Source organism: Megalobrama amblycephala, linkage group LG14 (genome assembly GCF_018812025.1).
Source record: "Megalobrama amblycephala isolate DHTTF-2021 linkage group LG14, ASM1881202v1, whole genome shotgun sequence".
Taxonomy (NCBI): domain Eukaryota; kingdom Metazoa; phylum Chordata; class Actinopteri; order Cypriniformes; family Xenocyprididae; genus Megalobrama; species Megalobrama amblycephala.
Genome location: NC_063057.1, coordinates 38112336 through 38130248, shown reverse-complemented (window position 1 = coordinate 38130248; position 17913 = coordinate 38112336). Strand labels below are relative to the sequence as shown.

Below are 17913 nucleotides of genomic sequence, written 5' to 3'. Positions count from 1 at the left end.
TTAAACACCTTTGTTGAGCATTGTCTGTTTTCTGTTTTCTTGCAGTTTTTTAGACTTAAAATGTTTTAAATTTTATAATATTAAGACTTAAAGGTCAAATAGTCAACAATTTGATTGATGGGGTCTTAATTACAACAATAAATGTTAGCATGTTATTTCAGCCATACTGATGTATAGAGAGAAAGCCATTTTACCTGTCCCACTTTCTGTGGAATAAATCCTACTCAGATGTATTACAGTAGCTGCTTTCTGTCTAAACAAAAGAAACTTCAACTTAAATGGTTCCTGCAATAATGTGTTAAATTACCCATCATATTCCTACCCAATTTATCATCTGCACTGGACAAAATTGTCAGGACACAGACAGAGGCAGAGAGGTGAGTGAAACACACAAGTTTATTAAAGAGGCACGAACACAGTCAGACGGTGGATGCAGGTGAGTGGATGGAGCGTGGAGATCCCGTGACGATGCGCGAATGTTAGGTGGGTGTTGGCTGTGACTCTGTGACTGTACCTCCACTCCACGGGTGGCTCCTGACAACCGGATGGGGCGACGACGATGGGGTCTACCTCGACCCCGTGGAGCAGGGTGGTTCGGATGTGCGGCATGGAATTGTGTGAGGAGCGAGGGGTCGAGGACGTCGTGACAGTTGACCCAGGAATGTTTTTCTGGGCCATAGTCCTCCCACTCGACGAGGTATTCTAGTTGTGGACCCCGTCGCTGGGAGTCGACGATCGCCTGCACCTGGTAGATGGTCTCGTCTTCACCGAGCTCGGGAGGAGGAGGTACCGCATCACCACCGGGATCTGTGGAAGGAGAGGGCATAGGATCAGTGTGGGGTTTTAACAGTGAGACATGGAATGAAGGTGAGATGCGATACTGTGCTTGGAGATTGAGATGGTAGGTGATCTCGTTGAGCTGCCTCTGTATGGTGAATGGACCTATGTACCAGGGATTCAGCTTGAGGCAGGGCAGTTGGAGATGGATGTCCCGCATCAAGAGCCATACCTTCTGGCCAGGTTGGTAAGGAGTGGGGCCCCTTCTGGCGTCAGCATGCCTCTTATGTCTCCTAACTGCCTGCTGGAGATGGACATGAGCTGAGTCCCACACTCTCTCGCTCTGCTGGAACCAGTGGTTGACAGCTGGAATCTCAGAGGGCTCACCCGACCAAGGGTAGAGAGGTGGTTGGTAGCCCAGAATACATTGAAACGGGGTGAGCCCAGTAGTGGTTTGCCGGAGGGAATTCTGGGCGTACTCCACCCAGGGTAGAAACTGGCTCCAGCTGTCCTGGTTCTGGTGGCAGTACAACCTCAGGAATCTCCAGATCTCTTGGATCTTGCACTCAGTCTGGCCGTTGGTCTGTGGGTGGTATCCAGAGGACAGGCTGACAGACACTCCTAGGAGCTTGAAGAAGGCTTGCCACATACGGTAAATGAACTGTGGTCCACGGTCGGAGATGATATCCTCTGGAAGGCCGAACTGTCTGAATACATTGTGGAACAGGGCTTCGGCGGCTTTGAATGCAGTGGGAGGACCTTGAAGTTTACAGGCCTTGGAGAAACGGTCCACGATGACCAGCACGCAGGTGAAGTCATTAGATGGTGGTAAGTCTGTTATGAAGTCAATTCCAAGGTGTGAACATGGTCTGCGTGGTATGGGTGAGGGAACCAGTTTTCCTTCAGGGAGCTTCCTAGGAGTGTTGATGTAAGGAACCCCCCATCGGCCCAAAAACGGAGTCCGACGGCGTTGGGCGAAGGTTAACGCGTGTATGCCTTTTCAGCGTCTCTGTGAAGTTCACTTAATTTCACTCGCTTAATCTGACTCCAATTTTAAATTTTTATTTTATTTGTTATGTATTCATTTAGATATTTGATTATTATGTGTCTCTCTTATTTTCAATTATTCTTTCATTACGGACCCATTATCGCTTAGAAAATTTCGCATCGGCCGACTGCGTTCTCACGGACATAAATTCGCCAGTTTATGATTCTTAGTCAGAGGGTGCAGAGTTTAGTAATGCATTTGAGTTGACCCGCCACATGCTTGTTCATACAAAAATAACGCTTTCTTAGTCACGATACTGCAACTTGCTAAGTCAATAACAGACAAACTCAAAAAGTCCCATGATGTGCCCACATGCTCCTTTCATGGGGCTCTCTAGTTTGACCTGCCCTGACGCAGATTTACGGAAATAACGAAACTCCAATAATCTACCGGTCATAATGATTTCAGAAGAATGCAGAGTAAATCAAATATAACATTTTATTTGTCAAGTAAAAATGGATCATGCCAATTACATTACAATTAGACAATTAGAAGCCAATTCAGAAATGATAAATGCATAACATCGATTACTCAAAGAAATGCATATATACACACAGTGATGCGTGAATGTCTTCAGACATTCACCCATCTCTGTATGGGGGTTCTGGTTACAGAAGGTCCCACTTGACTGCTTTGCTCTTTACCTTTTATACCAGGACCAGAACAAAAGGATCGTAAATGTTTATTACACCAACACCTGTTTTGGGGGAGAGGAGAAGAGACACCACCCAAAAAGAGGACAGAATTTTCCTTAGTTTTCCATCTTCTTCATAATTCTAGTGACTGTTGTGAAATTGAGACCATTTTACCAATCGCACTGAGACTTTTAAAATGATACCAAACATGAAAAGGGAAAAACAATAAATACACAAGTTACATTATACGTGTTGAATAACTTTCAGTCAGGGGGAAGGAGAGTTTGTGTGTGTGTGTGTGGAAGGGGAGGCGCTGTCCTTTTGGAGTTAGGGCAAGGCGTTGCCCCTTGCTATTTCTCTGAGATATTCTTCTCTAGGCGAGTTTTATTGCTTTATTGCAGGATGCTTGATCTCAGTTTTCGTTTAGCAGGAAAATCAAGCCTTACATTGACAATGGCACAGACTGAGCATCCTCTGATGTATTGGGAGATATTCTGAGTCATGAAGGGCCACCAGTAGTGTTGTCACAGGAGCGAGAGGGTACATGAACTGCCTGGGTGTCCAGAGCCTGGAGAGGTGTGAGCTAAGTCCATGAGGGGGTGACGGTGGGCTGGTGGAACATAGAGAAGCCCCTCAGGACCTCCCAGCGGAGCTGGTTCGGAGCGGTTAGCTTGGGAAATACGCTGGTTGATGGACCACTGGATGGGTCTTACGATCAAGGCTGGAGGGAGGACAGTTTCGGGATCTGTATTCTCAGGATCAGGCTGGTACAGACGGGATAAGGCATCAGCCTTGCAGTTCTTGGTTCCAGGATGATAGGAGACAGTGAAGTTGAATCTTGTGAAGAAGAGGGCCCAACAGGCTTAGCAAGGGTTGAATCTCTTAGTTTCTCTGAGGTACTCGAGTTTCCGGTGATCTGTAATTACCTTGAACCGATGGTTCACTCCCACCAGCCAGTGTTTCCATTCCTCCAATGCCGGCAAGAAGCTCTGTTCCCGATGTCATAGTTTTGCTTTGCAGGGGACAGCTTTTTGGAGAAGAAGGCACATGGATGGAGTCGTTGTGGATCACCCTGCCGCTGTGACAACACCGCTCGGACCCCGGTGGATGAGGCTCCACCTCCACGATGAACGGGAGGTCAGGGTTAGGATGGACCAAGATCGGAGCGGAGAGGGAGGCTTCTTGGAGCTGATGGAAGGCTTCTCGTGCAGATGGAGTCCAGGACAGAGACTTGGGCCGGCCTTTGAGGAGCAAGGTGAGGGGTGCACTGAGGAGGCTGAAGTTGTGGATGAAGCGACAATAGAAATTGGCAAACCCCAGGAAACGTCGTAGATCCTTCACAGTTGTGGGTAATGGCCAGTTGTGGATGGTTTCTACCTTCCTCTGGTCCATCTGGATGCCGTGTTGGTTGATGACATAGCCCAGGAAATGCATGGAGGTGGTGTGGAACTCACACTCTCCAGCTTGAGGTAGAGATGGTGTTCACGGAGCTTCACAAGGAACTGGGAGACATGTGGACGATGTTCGGCCAGGTTCCGGGAGTAGATGAGGATGTTGTCTATGTAGACTACAACAAACTGGTGGAGGAACTCCCGGAACACCTCATTCATGTAGTTCTGGAAGATGGAGGGAGAGTTGGACAGGCCATACGGCATAACCTTGTATTTGTAGTGCCCAGACGGTGTAATGAAGGCTGTTTTCAACTCATCCCCCCAGCGTATACAAATGAGGTTATACGCACTCCGCAGGTCCAGCTTGGAGAAGATACGAGCTCCCCGTAGCTGTTCTAGAGCCGTTGGGACCAGAGGAAGGGGATAGCTGAACTTCACTGTCTGGGAGTTCAGGTGATGGTAGTCGCCTGTACCCTGCTCTGCATGAGGTCTGGTCTTCTGTCAGGACACAAGCGGAGGCAGAGAGGTGAGTGAAACACACAAGTTTATTAAACAGAGGCACAAACACAGGCAGACGGTGGATGCAGGTGAGTAATGGAACAAGCACTTTGAAATGGCAACTTAGTTGGCTGAATAACAGGGTAATGTCTTTTGCAGATGCTGGAGAACACGGAGAATGGAGAACTGGAGACAGAAGACGACAGGATGAGAACAGGGGAAGCTCAGGTGAGTAGAAGGTAAGGAGTCCAGGTATGTAGACGAGACCAGACAAAGGAGTGAGGGAAGTGAATGTCTTTATATAGTCCATGGGTGATGAGCAATGTTCCCTCTAAGCTGCGCGCGTGCGCGGCCGCGCACTTCTGAAGCCGCGGCCGCGCAGAAGAAATAATTGCCGCCCAGAGAACATACATGAAAATGATTGTAGTATTTAAATGAGAAATAATTGCAGTGCTCTGACAACCGCTATAGAGTTATTGTCGCTATAGTGTTGGAACGGTGAATGCGGTTTACAGGTTTCATAGAAAGAGAACAATTGAGCGCGTGTGGCTGGCAGCCCTGAGCCAATCAGTACGGTAAGAATACTGTCATGTTTGCGGACTAAATACCTCAATACGAGAGGCAACGCGAAACGAAAAGAAATGTGAATAAAACGTCATGTTTTAATGAAAGTGGTGGAAATAACGGATATGGGCACAGAATGCTAACAAAACTCTGAGACATTACAATCACACTCCCACCACAGGTGTAGCTTGCAATCAAAATACATAGCGATATACCTCAGTTTAAATAGATTTTGTTGTGGTGGTGTGGGTTTCAGAGATGTTTAATAACTATAAACGAGTTACGTTCATTTTCTTACAATTAGCTACAAATTGTTTAATGCCTAGTTTGTTTTCATTTAAAATTAAAACAAATGGAAGCATTAAACTGAATAATACTGTAATCAGTTTAAATACTTAAATATTACATTATAATATAATAAAATATAATATAAGTTAATAAAAAAATGTCCAAAGGGGATGTTTAGGGCTCCTTGCCACGAAAAATCTTACCTCCTGGTATATAAAATCTGGGAAATTCATAAGCAATAAACATGTAATTGTGGTTAACACTTCTGTTGCTAATTTGACTGTAAAAAACACATTATGGTTGTCCCAAACCATCATTGTAACTCATTTTATAAAGAACTGAACTGTCCTGCAGGAGGACTGAAATATTTTTTAATAGAATTTCTTGGAAAGACTGGTAAATTAATACAGCATGTGAAAAAATCTCAAGTAACCTAAAATGTGCTTAATTTAGTGACTGAACTGTTGTTTTCACTATTATTTCTAAATCACTAAGTTACATCAAGGGTCAAATAAAATAGAAACGGAACATAAAGTTAAATGTTACAGTTGATGATAAAACCATTTTTTTTGTGTGTGTGTGTGTGTGTGTTTATGTTGATTGTACAGGTCTGAATAGTATGTTTTTGCTCAGGTGGCCAAAATGTGCCTCAACAGAGAAAAGTTTTGCTCAGCGAGAAAAAAAATAGAGGGAACATGGTGAGAGGTGCAGGTGCAAGTGATTAGTATTCTGGAGACTGTGAACCAGTGGGTTGTAGCAAATTAGCAAAATAAATATGAATAATTAATCATAACTAGTTATGATTAATTATAAATATTTGGATAAGTTAATACAATTAACTTAATGTAATAAAATTAATATTACAATCAATTAACCTGTTGTCCAATGAACGCACAGTGTTAATTGTTTATTAATTCTAAGAAATGTTCATTTCCAGGTTATGGGAAATAACAATCTTATTGTACAGTACTACTAAGAGTCTGTAGTCAGGATCGACATGAATAGGGACTCCAGTATATGAGCGCAAAACACGGACAACTGTAGGGTCTGCACAGTTTCAAAGATGAGCAGGTCCCGCCATAAACTGCGTTTAAGCCTCCATTCTGGAAACTTTGGTTTGTAAATGTCCCATTGGCTCCGTCCTGGCAGACACTAATGGATCACGAGACTCATTTTATGACTGCTTCGATAGATTCCTGAACATTTCCTTCGCGACTTCAAAGGGGATGCGAACACCACGGATCGGGTTACTACGAGACAGGCCCGCATTCCAAACAGCAATAAAAGAGAAAATACACGCACGCACCCACAGACACACACACGAAGACCTGCATAAAGACTCTATGCACAAATATGATTGTACCTGCAAATATGAATGTATCTGCCATTGTAGTGCTTGTTGCATTTATGTGTTACTAGTGTAGAAGTGTAGAATTGACTGTAGTAGGTTAGTTTTCATGTTAAACGATAGTATTAGAGTATAAAGTGTATCTTCTTTAGATGATGTGCGACACCTGTCGAGTTTGAACTCTCCGTAAAGCTGTGAATCCGAGCTATTCATTCATGTATGTTGCATTTCTGTCAAATGCATCGTTCAATTTTTAATAGTACTATGAAGAAAGTACACCCGATTTGATATACCATAAATTATGCAAATCAAGCTGTGAGACAGGACAAAGGAAAGTGGAAAACCGCCAAAATTGCAACGCTATTATTGGCAGACGTTATCAAGAAGGCGTTCTTGTCTGTTGTCTTTAAAACACCATGACACGCGTCTCTTCGATGCACAAGTTTCCTGTCGCCAAGCTTTCGCCGCTCCATCACCCGGAGTCCAACTCTCTTCTTTATTTTCCGGCTATATCACTCCTCAGTTTAAAACCTCATTTGAAAAACCCGCCGAAGAAACAACCTCCTGAAGAAGGACCATTACCAAACTGAGCACTCTGAAACTCTAAACCACAACACCAAACCAAATGCAAGTATTAACTTCTTTAAGATCTTATAGATACTGAGTTTCCTTGCTGGCTCTCAGAGGTAACTGTTGGGTGTAAATTTGCCATTCTTTGATCACCTCTCTCTTTTCCTGCCTTTACGTTCACTTTGTATATATTTGTATCTACTTGTGTACATTTAGCCGTATAACCTTTGTATTACCCATTTCGTATATATTAAACACATTATATTCATGCTTGTTTGTTCTTTGCTCATTCAACAAAAATCAGGTCACTTTAACGTTTCGATTCTAATACAATCGCTTTACGTTTGATGCTATCATAGGAATTTATCCTCGTGGCCAGAGGATAACATTTCCATTATAATAGTTTGTGGGAAACTTACCAGTTTGCTGGACAAACTGATAGTTTCTCTAAATAATTATTAAACCAGAACTAATCATATATTGAATATAATTCATTGTAATTAATTCACAATATATGTTTAATTCCCCTGGGTCGGTATATGCGTCATAATTAATCATAAAGCTTTATGATTTATTATATTCATATATCTAACCCATAAATTGATTAATAACTGTACAAGATCGCTACAGGGTGGAGCGTGGAGATCCGGTGATGATGCGTGGATGTTGGTGGGCATTGGCTGTGACTCTGTGACAAAAATATTTAGCACTGCATTTTATGCTTGAACAAGAAAAAATTATTCATTTAAAATATGAAATCGATTGATATCAATTAATGTTTTGCCAGATAGAACCTTATAACCTTATAGCAAAAAGTTTTTTTTTTTTTTTAGAATTAGAAGGTTCTATCTGCGTTTGACCTGTTCCAAAAATCCCCATGTACAAATTTGAGAGGATTTTGATATTGTACAGTTAGAATACATTTAGGGTCTCTGTCATTTTCATGTTTGAAAGAAACTTGTTCCCCATATAATTTTTGCTATATGTAATGCAAAAACTTTGAAGCTCAATATCTCAAATGCAAATGAACTCACTTTCAAACAAAGGAAATCTTGTGCTAGAGAACTGCACCTTTCTCATTGGCCAGGCCAAGACTCAGGGGCAGAAACTTTCCGTGGAAGTTAAATAACCCCGGGCAGACCGCCTTTTTACTCTCCTGGTTCTTCTCTTTTTTCCTGCTGATACTACGGATTGCATCACATGAGGCCCCCAAGCCGGGTGGGAAGGTCTCACTCCCTATAAGCCATATGCAACTGCTCCGACCACAAAAGATTCAAATTAACAGCACAAGTTTGTATGAATTTTCTTCATTCAATGCAGAAGATATTTGATTACAACTTCAGCACCATTGGACCGAACCATCAAGGATTTCTCCTGAACCTGCAGATCCGGACGCTCAACCGTTAGGGCATTTGCAAGTATCATTTGAACACTAAACGGCAATTTAGTAAGATTGTCAACTCCTTTGTTAACAAAGGTGCTTTATAGTATTGAAACTGATGGTTCGTCCAGCTTGTTAATTTACTTTTTTCATAGCTTCATTCCCGTTATGATACGGTTCAAATTCATTTCCACTCTCATTTCCTATGTATGCGTGAATTGTATGTTTGTTTAGTCTAGCTATGTGTTCGTAACTTAGTTAAATAAAACTTTACACATTCTTGCGAGTTGATTCTGATCTGCTTATAAACCAATGTCACAGATAATGATTCGATCACAGTTGCGTGCTAAGAAAGAGTTATTTTCTCTGTGGCCACAGAAATTTCTGAAGAAGTTGACAGACGATCAATACTGAGTGATCACTTGCCGAACCGATTAATTGATTATAATATTAATTCAGCTACATTAAGTTAATTTGATTAACTGATTCAAATATGTATAATTAATTATAATGAGTTATGATTAATTGTTCATATTTCTTTTGAGCTAATTCGTTACAGGATTCATTAGAATGTATCATTCAATAAAAAAAAATTAATTTGTTATAAAATTTATAAAGGTAGTAATCAATGTGAAATATATAAACCTAGATCATCTCATTATACTTAACTCATTATAGCTCATTAACTCTTGATCAGTGAAAGTGAGCACAATTATTGTAATCTAATCCAGTTTACTTGAAATAAACCTTGTTGTTTTATCTTTTCTCAGAATTGTCAGATCATTCACTTCTGTAAATTCATTCCTGTTCAGGAGAAGGATTGAGTCGAAATCATCATCAGTTCAATCCAGATAACTCAGAAATATATTAGGAATGAAAGAAGGAAAACTGTGAGCTGAACTCTGATCTCAGTCCAGATGAATCACATCATTACTGTAAATTTCAGAATTGTTGGAGTTTCTTTGTTCAGTGGTTCATGCTGCTCGTCCTGATCTAGAAAGTATCCTGACATGATAAACCATGTTTTTCTACATGAACTGTGGTAATACCATGCTCTGAATTCATCATGTTGTGTTTTTGGTGAATGTCAGTGTTTTCTTTCCATATCTGTCATGTGATCGTCCCACTGCTGCTCTCAGTGTTTTAATGAACACAAATAATTCAATATATTAATATACTTCACTTTCATCAGAGCAAAGAGAGTCAATGATGAAGTGTTTCAATAGAGGACATCAAACACTCTCATTAGAGCGACCCATGTGATCTATATGATTCCCATTAGATAATAATAGATAACAGGTCATAATCCCATTAGATTATGACCTGTCAGTATTTCTTACTACATGTTAAAGAAAATTACTGTTACTAAACTTAATTTAATTTCTGTCTTTGATCCGTTCTATATTTTGTCCTGTTGTGTGTAATTTGCCTCTTTGTTCTTATTTTTTTTAAAATAACCAAAATGTCTGTTATTGTTATTTGAATTAAAATGTCTTGAAATAAGATTTTGGTCATATCCCCCACCCCAAAATGACATAATATGAACTCTGCTTCATTAAGTCATACACTGTTTTTAACGTGTATTTTTAACTTGTAAACCACATTTGTAGCTGTTTACATATTAATACTGTAATATCTGGTATAAGTGATTTATACACCCAAACATTACAGTTTTTCCTATTAGACAGAATCTCACACTCTTTCATTTGTATCATTGGTAATTCTTAATATTTTCTTGGAATATATACATAAGACAGAGTGTCAACGGGACTTTTATTTTGGTCTGGTGGTGTGATGTCATAAGGCTGCGCCGCGCTTCAGCATCTGTTGTGATTCGGCTGACGAAAGGTTTGTGTTTTTAAGCATTTAAAGTGTTTAAATCAGTGCAAACTGTTGAGTAAATTCAATTATTTTTACAAGCTATGAACAATAAATCAAACATTCGTGACCTCGTTTCGCTCGTTGAATCAGTGTATCGTGATTTATTGGAAATAAGTGATGTAAGGTTGGCAACTTTAGTTCAGGTTGGAGTGAGATTAATGTTGCCTCTCCATCACTCTCTGTTTACTCGATTTCAATATTGATTCAGTATTAATTCATATGTGTATAGCCTACTAAAAATCTTTTGTTAAATGCAGATTGACTTTTTTTTTTTTTTTTTACGGTTTTCTTATGTGTATTCACTTGTGTGTGCTTATACGAGTGTCATTAAAAATAACATAATGAAAGGTTAACTTTTTTAAATTTCACATATTTAAAAAAAATCTAGTGTTTGATCATGTCTAAATATTTATTCAAATAGTCCTCACACTGCTCCAAATACCTGTATAGTGAAGCTGTTGAATATTCTGTCTTAAAGGGTTATAGCGTTGTTAATCACACTACATTGGACATTCAGTGGACATTCACAAGTAAATATGCCATTAAAACAATACTTGCCTATTTTGATCGACTGTGAAAAATGTTGTAAGTTGACAATCGTTGGTTGTCAATATCATGTCGCTGCTTAAAATTCGTAAACATTAATTTATTGCACATTTATTGGAAAGTCTGAATTAATCATAAGTCCGAATGTGCAAATATAAAACCAACTTTACCGAAGTACCCTCTTGTCGTTTCACACCCGTAAGACCTTCATTCATCTTCAGAACACAAATTAAGATATTTTTCATTAAATCCGATGGTTCAGTGAGGCCTGCATTGAGAGCAAGATAATTAACACTTTCAATGCCCAGAAAGGTACTAAAGACATATTTAAATCAGTTCATGTGAGTACAGTGGTTCAGTATTAATATGTAGAATATGTAGAGCCTCCCATCCAATAAATCGCAATAATGTTTGTACTTTGTTACTTTTGATATGAAGCAAAGTCTCAGATTTCAAATGACATCCATCTTATTATGAGATTCAAAAAATAAATACCATTTTGGCGCTGTTTAATGTGGTGTGACAGATCGCTGTAGCGCCTCAGTTAAAGAGAAGCGGCAGCACAAGCGCATGTGAACATCCTCTCCTCCGCTTTAATACCAGTTACAGCGCGAAATAAACATGACTGAACATCTGAAGGTATGTTCAAATACACAGTACAACTTACCGAAATCCGTATCATGTCTCGTGTAATCGCTCAATCAGTGTTTCAACCTCGGAAAGACGTCAATAAAACAGCTTGTAAACAATGTCACGTGACGTCACATTTACCTCAGAAAAACATATTCAGTGACCAAAAACACGTTAGTCAGCTAGAAAAATGAACTCTAGAAAGCAACATTCTGATAAATATAGCTATGCACCATTACATATTCATTATAATTTTTAATGTTCTTCAATATTTAATGTATGTTTGAATAAATCAGTTATGACAGCCACAATTAAATGTTTATACTTCAAAAAAATGAATTAGAGTAGAAATATGATTACTTAATTCTAAACTTAAATTACACTCAATGTTTTTATTATAAAGTGTTTGTATATAAATAAATAAATATAAAGTTAATTTTAACCTTCAATATTACTATAGTAGTACCAGCTGACTTACATGTGTAGTTTTCAGCATTAGTTGAGAGATTTATTTCCTCTAGAAAATTTGCCATGTACTGTATCTGATATACTACATCCAAAATAATCGAAATCGTAATCGAATCGAATCGAAAGCATATGTAATCAAATTGAATCGTGAAAATTGTGTCAATACCCAGCCCTAATAAACAATGAAGTCTTCACTGTGCTTATTCATTTGTGGTTGCGCCAACTGTGTAACAGACTGACAGGGAAGTGGAAAAATTGTTGAATAGTCATTATTTTATCAAAAATATCTTAATTTGTGTTCTAAAGATAAACAAAAGATCTTACGGGTGTGGAACGACATGAGGGCGAGTAATAAATTACTAACCCTTTAAGTTCATTAACTCTAACTCTGACTCTCTAACCAATGTTCTGAACTACTGATCTAGAGATGACGCACCCAGAGATTTAGTTTGAATTATTTTTCTTTCTGTTAATTATTCTCATCTAAAACACAGAAAAACTCCTGGTGAAGATGGAGTTTATTAAAGAGGAGAGTGAAGACGTGAAGATCGAAGAAATATTCAGTGTGAAACAAGAAGAAACTGAGGAACAAACAGGTTGGTTTCATTCTGAAAGCTGAACATTTGATTATATCAGAGGTGACACAGAACAGCGTCAGAAGTGGCATTAATATATTTAGACTGAATTTCCAATTACATAATTAAAAAAAAAAAAATCTCATAGATTTATTTCAGTATTTAAGTATGAAATGATTTCTAATTTAATGTTTTAATTAAAATGTACTTTAAAAATTAAACCACCTCTAGGTGGCAGCAGGTTATTGTCTTAATGAGTGAGTTGAATAAGTAAGCCAGATTAGATGTTCAAATTTTGTACTGATAATAGAAAATTGAACAGTGTTATGAAGTTTCCAGTTCCGCAGATGGAATTTTTTTTGACTCTGTGGGGTCAGCAGACCTGCCAACCTGTATGCATTTTGACCTCAAAATTCACTGGTACGATTTATCACTTTAAACTATGAAAGACCCGCTGGTGACTCCTCTGTGCACGTGCAGTACTCAAATCAACCAACAGCAAAAGAAAAAGAGTTTGGCCAGTCATAGCAATGGGTTCATTCCCCAATTAGCAAGCAGGGATGACAGTCAAATGCATAAGGCCTACCATTAAAAAGAGACTACAAACTGACAACAACACAAAAATCCTGCTCGATCTCCCTTCCACTCCCGCTGTCTGACTGATTTCTTAAGCGAGGACAGTACAGTAGTCATGGTACTTCTGACTCTTTAAGGTAAACGAGTAGAAAATGTTCAAGAAATGTTGAACAATACATCTAAATAAAATTGAAATCGCTATATGGCTTAGTGATTATGAAAATGCTGTGATTTGTTTGATGACTGACGAGCGTGAGTCTGGAGAAACGGGCGTTTATGTATTTATTCTCAGTGTTGAGAAACAGCCTACATGTGTCACATTATTGTGTTAATAATAACTAAAGTACCTAATTATGTTACATATTTATTTTGTACTCGCTTGTAAATGTGCACAGAGAGAGAATGGAAATTGAGAGAATGAAATGAAAATTGACGTGCTAGGTTTAAAATGTGTTCGTTCTTGTGTTTTTTCTGTCATAATGTCAGAAAGCATTTTGCATTATCCATCCGTGTTTTTATTAAAATTTGTTAAATGAGGGATGCTTTACAGTTGCTTTACAGGACTCAGCTAACTTTTACTTGATATTCTCGAATAAGCGATTCGTTTTGCTCTTATTGGTCTTGTCTATTCAACTGTTTCTAGCTAATTTAGCTAATGCTTATCCTGTTTATAATGTGCAATGATCAAATGCAAAGACAGCTCTTCACAAATATAATCCTTTTTTTTTTCTCTGGGATTTAGTATCATATTTGGATATTGGAATAATAAATTAAGTATTTTAAGTTAATCACATGTACACACAATGTTGTTTTTTACTGTTTTCTAAGGGCTTCTTGATTTTAGTTGAATAGTCATTACAAAACCTTTATTTAAATGTCAAGTTAGACAGTTAAATAATTTTTGTTTGCAATTTCACTTTGTTTTGTTTGCGAAACAAATAGCTGTGTACATGCTAGCAAACACGCTAAATGAGGCCCCATCCACACGGAGATGAGTTGGGCTTTATACGCAATAATTTTGTATCATATAGGCATTTCGTCCAGATGGAGCCGTCGTTTTCAGAAGGTGAAACCGCTATTTTTTTTTTTTTTTTCCCAGAGTGGATAAATCTGAAAACGTCACCCTTGCATTTTCGTGTTTACAGCCTATCCGTATATTTTGTGAAACGATGATATCACCCTACGTGTCGACCCTAGTCAGACACCGCTATCGGCACAAAATATCGTACTACATGCTTGTGTTCGTGCTGCAGAAACTACCATACCTAAAGCTTTATTAAAACAAAGCTTTATTTCAAAGCTTTACTAAAGTTTGTATACAGCGTGCAAGGTTTATGCGCATGCTCCAAGTCTTATTCTTTTTTTTTTTTATGTATCTCTATTGCAGAAATATAGCACCACATACTGATCTGGCATCTATACCTCATCGTTTTGAGTTGTTTTAGTGGTTTCATGTTTACGCAGATATTTATTGAGACGAGGTCGGAAAAAAAAAAAGATCTGATGGGGCAAGCTCTTACTTCATGTGGATGTAGCCTAAGAAACACAAACAGTTTAGTTTTGTGGGTATAAGTTGGTTTTGATGCTTTACATGTAAAAATGTTTGGATGTCTGTTGCTTTGTGCCATTGAACTTAACTTTTTTTCCCTCTTTCTTCACTTTAGACCTGATGGCACTGAAAGAGGAGAGTGAAGTACTGAATGAAATGGAAGAGAAAGATCAATATAATAATCATCATGATTTAATTACTGGAGAAAAACCTTGTAGTTGCTCACACTCTGAAAACACTTCCTCACAAACAATGGCTCAAAAAACAGGGACTACAAGTAATTTTGTCTACAAAAAGTGTGGAAACAGATTCAATCAAAACAGAAGATTTAGCAGGAACATGAAAAGTCACACTGAGAAGCCTTACACGTGTCCTCAGTGTGGAAAGAGTTTTTATCATAGAGGACACTTTGAAGACCACATGGTAGTTCACACTGGAGAGAAGCCATTCAACTGCCAACAGTGTGGAAAACGTTTCAGCCGAAAAGGAAGTCTTAATTACCACATGAAACTTCACACTGGAGAGAGCCTTTTCACCTGCCAACAGTGTGGAAATAGTTTCACCCGAAAAGGAATTCTTAAGTACCACATGAGAATTCACACCGGAGAGAAGCCTTATACCTGCAAACAGTGTGGAAAAAGTTTCACCCAAAAAGGAACTCTTAATTACCACATGATAATTCACTCTGCAGAGAAGCCTTTCACTTGCCAACAGTGTGGAAATAGTTTCACCCGAAAAGAAAGTCTTCATTATCACATGAAAATTCACACTGCAGAGAAGCCTTCCACCTGCCAACAGTGTGGAAAAAGTTTCAACCGAAAAGAAAGTCTTAATTGCCACATGAGAATTCACACTGGAGAGAGCCTTTTCACCTGCCAACAGTGTGGAAAAAGTTTCATTAGAGAAGGGAACTTTAAAGTCCACATGAGAATTCACACTGGAGAGAAGCCTTTCACCTGCCAACAGTGTGGAAAGAGTTTCAGCCAAAAAGGAAGCCTTAACAGGCACATGGAAATTCACACTGGAGAGAAGCCATTTATATATGGTCAAGGTGGAAAGCGTTTCAAATATAAAATAAAAACTTGAATACCACATGAGGATTCATGTATGAATGTCTGGATGACATTACAATCAATTAATAAGTTTGTCCTGTAAACACTCAGTAAATACTCAGTGTCCTTTTAAATTTTGCATTAACTTTTCATATGGTATTTTCGTACAAGGCTATATATTCAGTTTTTTAACTAAATATGCTCATTAATAGTTGAAAAGCAGCATGACCCTCTCATTACTTAGTGTCAAGACGCCTGTTGATCAGAGCGTTGGACTGTTCTTTACTAAGTTTTCAAAGTTACATACTTTGATGTCATAAGTATATAGCAGTGTTATAGATTTGCATTATGTTTGAAAAAAGGTGACCAGATTATGATTTAGTGTTCATAATTTACTTGACAACTGGAAATAAATTGATTACAAACTGGTAATATTTATATGTATTCTGTTAATCTTTTTTTTACTACCAAGACAAAATGTGTTTCAAGGAGCACGAAGAATCATTTTCACACATGAATTGGCATCTCTGAGTCCTGACCTTGACCTCATTGAAACTCTTTGGGATGTGCTGGAGTAGACTTTACAGACATATATACATAAACAGGGCTGGAAATGGCTGAGATTCACTGGGGGGACTCCATATTTACAATGATATTTTTATTATTATTTCAATCAGGACCGCTTATGAGAATATTAAATTTATTGGTAATTCTTGGATTTGGTGAAAGGCTTAGGCTCTAATGGGCTCAGCTGCCATACTAGACAGTTTGCTTGAGGCATAAATCCCCCTAGCCTGACAATAACCAAATGTTTCTTAGCTACATTCACACTGCGAAAATCAAAACAATTGCAAATAAAGATAGTGACAAGTGAACAATAGTAGTCCGTTCAAAATAGTTTCTAAAAAGAAATCCAAATGTTCTATTATACAGACACTAGAAGGTGAAGGGGCGGAGGTGGTTGGAGATGTGCATTGAGAGATTCTCGATTGAGGAATGCTTCATTTTTTTTGTGTGGCTTTCCGTCCGGAAGGTTGTGGAGTGGAGACTTCTGATGGCGTGAAATTCTCCATTCCGTTCCAGTGCATGAAATTCCAGATCCTGCCCAAGTGGAATCGAAGAGGTGATCTTTTCCGTTTATGTAGCTATTCTTATGTGTGTTTGGGCTACACACACCTTGGCTCCAGCCTCTGACCAGGGTCCAGTGATGATTTTAGCCCCTTACCAGAGTCCAATGATGGATCCAACCCCTGACCAGAGTCAAGTGATGGCTTCAGCCCCCAAGCTCAGTAACGAGTCCACTCCACCCCCAGAGATCTGTAACGAGTCTGCTCCAGCCCCAGAGTTCAGTATCGAACCTGTTTTGGCACCCTGAGTCTGCATTGGAGCTTGCTCTAACCCCTTAGCCCACATCAGAGTCAACTCCAGTCAACGAGTCTGCTCCAAAGCCTGCTCCTTCCTGTGAGTTCACTACAGAAACCAGTCTATGAGTTCATCTGAAATTTAATTCCTGACCACAAGTCCGCTCCCAAGTCTACTCTAACCTATGAGTCAGCTCAAGAGCCTGCTCATGCTCCAGACAATATATGAGTCCTCTCCAGAATTCAGTCCAGAGTCTGCTCCAGAATCAGCTTGTTTCCCCAGAGCACAACCAGGACTGCACTCATTTCCCCAAACTCAGCCAAGAGTCCACTCACTACTCCAAACTCAGGTACGAGCCTGCTCACCGCCCCAAACTCAGCTGGGAGCTCACTAATTCTTACTCCCCTAACTCTCTCAGGAGCATAAACCTGTGCCCACTTTTGTTCAAGAGATAAGCCCAGAGCCCACTCGCTTCCCAGAGCACCACCCGGTGTCCGTCTTAAGTTCCCTTGTTACGGCCACAATGGCTAGCCAAACTTCCTTTCCTCCCTGCTCCTACATTGCGGTCAGGATGACCTTTACTAAAATGGAAAATTCCGCCCAGCCCACTCCTGTGTCCCGGCCATGGTGGCGGATAGTATCCCCTATGCTCTTATCTCCTGTGCTACGCACTCATGGTTCCCAAACGCACACCTAAAGAGGTGCAAGTTGAAGAGAATTGCAGTATAATAGAAGGAAAACAACTGCACACTCACTGAAGCATAGGCTGAATAT

General features: G+C 39.3%; 1 protein-coding gene across 1 annotated transcript; it reads left to right on the top strand.

Annotated features, from left to right (window-relative positions):
* Nucleotides 1-10291: 10291 nt before the first annotated feature.
* LOC125244919 (gastrula zinc finger protein XlCGF8.2DB-like) lies at nt 10292-16209 on the top strand. The gene is made up of 3 exons (XM_048155313.1): nt 10292-10348; nt 12520-12621; nt 14841-16209. The coding sequence occupies exons 2-3, from the start codon at nt 12537-12539 to the stop codon at nt 15809-15811; spliced, it is 1056 nt and encodes a 351-aa protein (XP_048011270.1). The 5' UTR covers nt 10292-10348; nt 12520-12536; the 3' UTR covers nt 15812-16209.
* Nucleotides 16210-17913: the final 1704 nt, after the last annotated feature.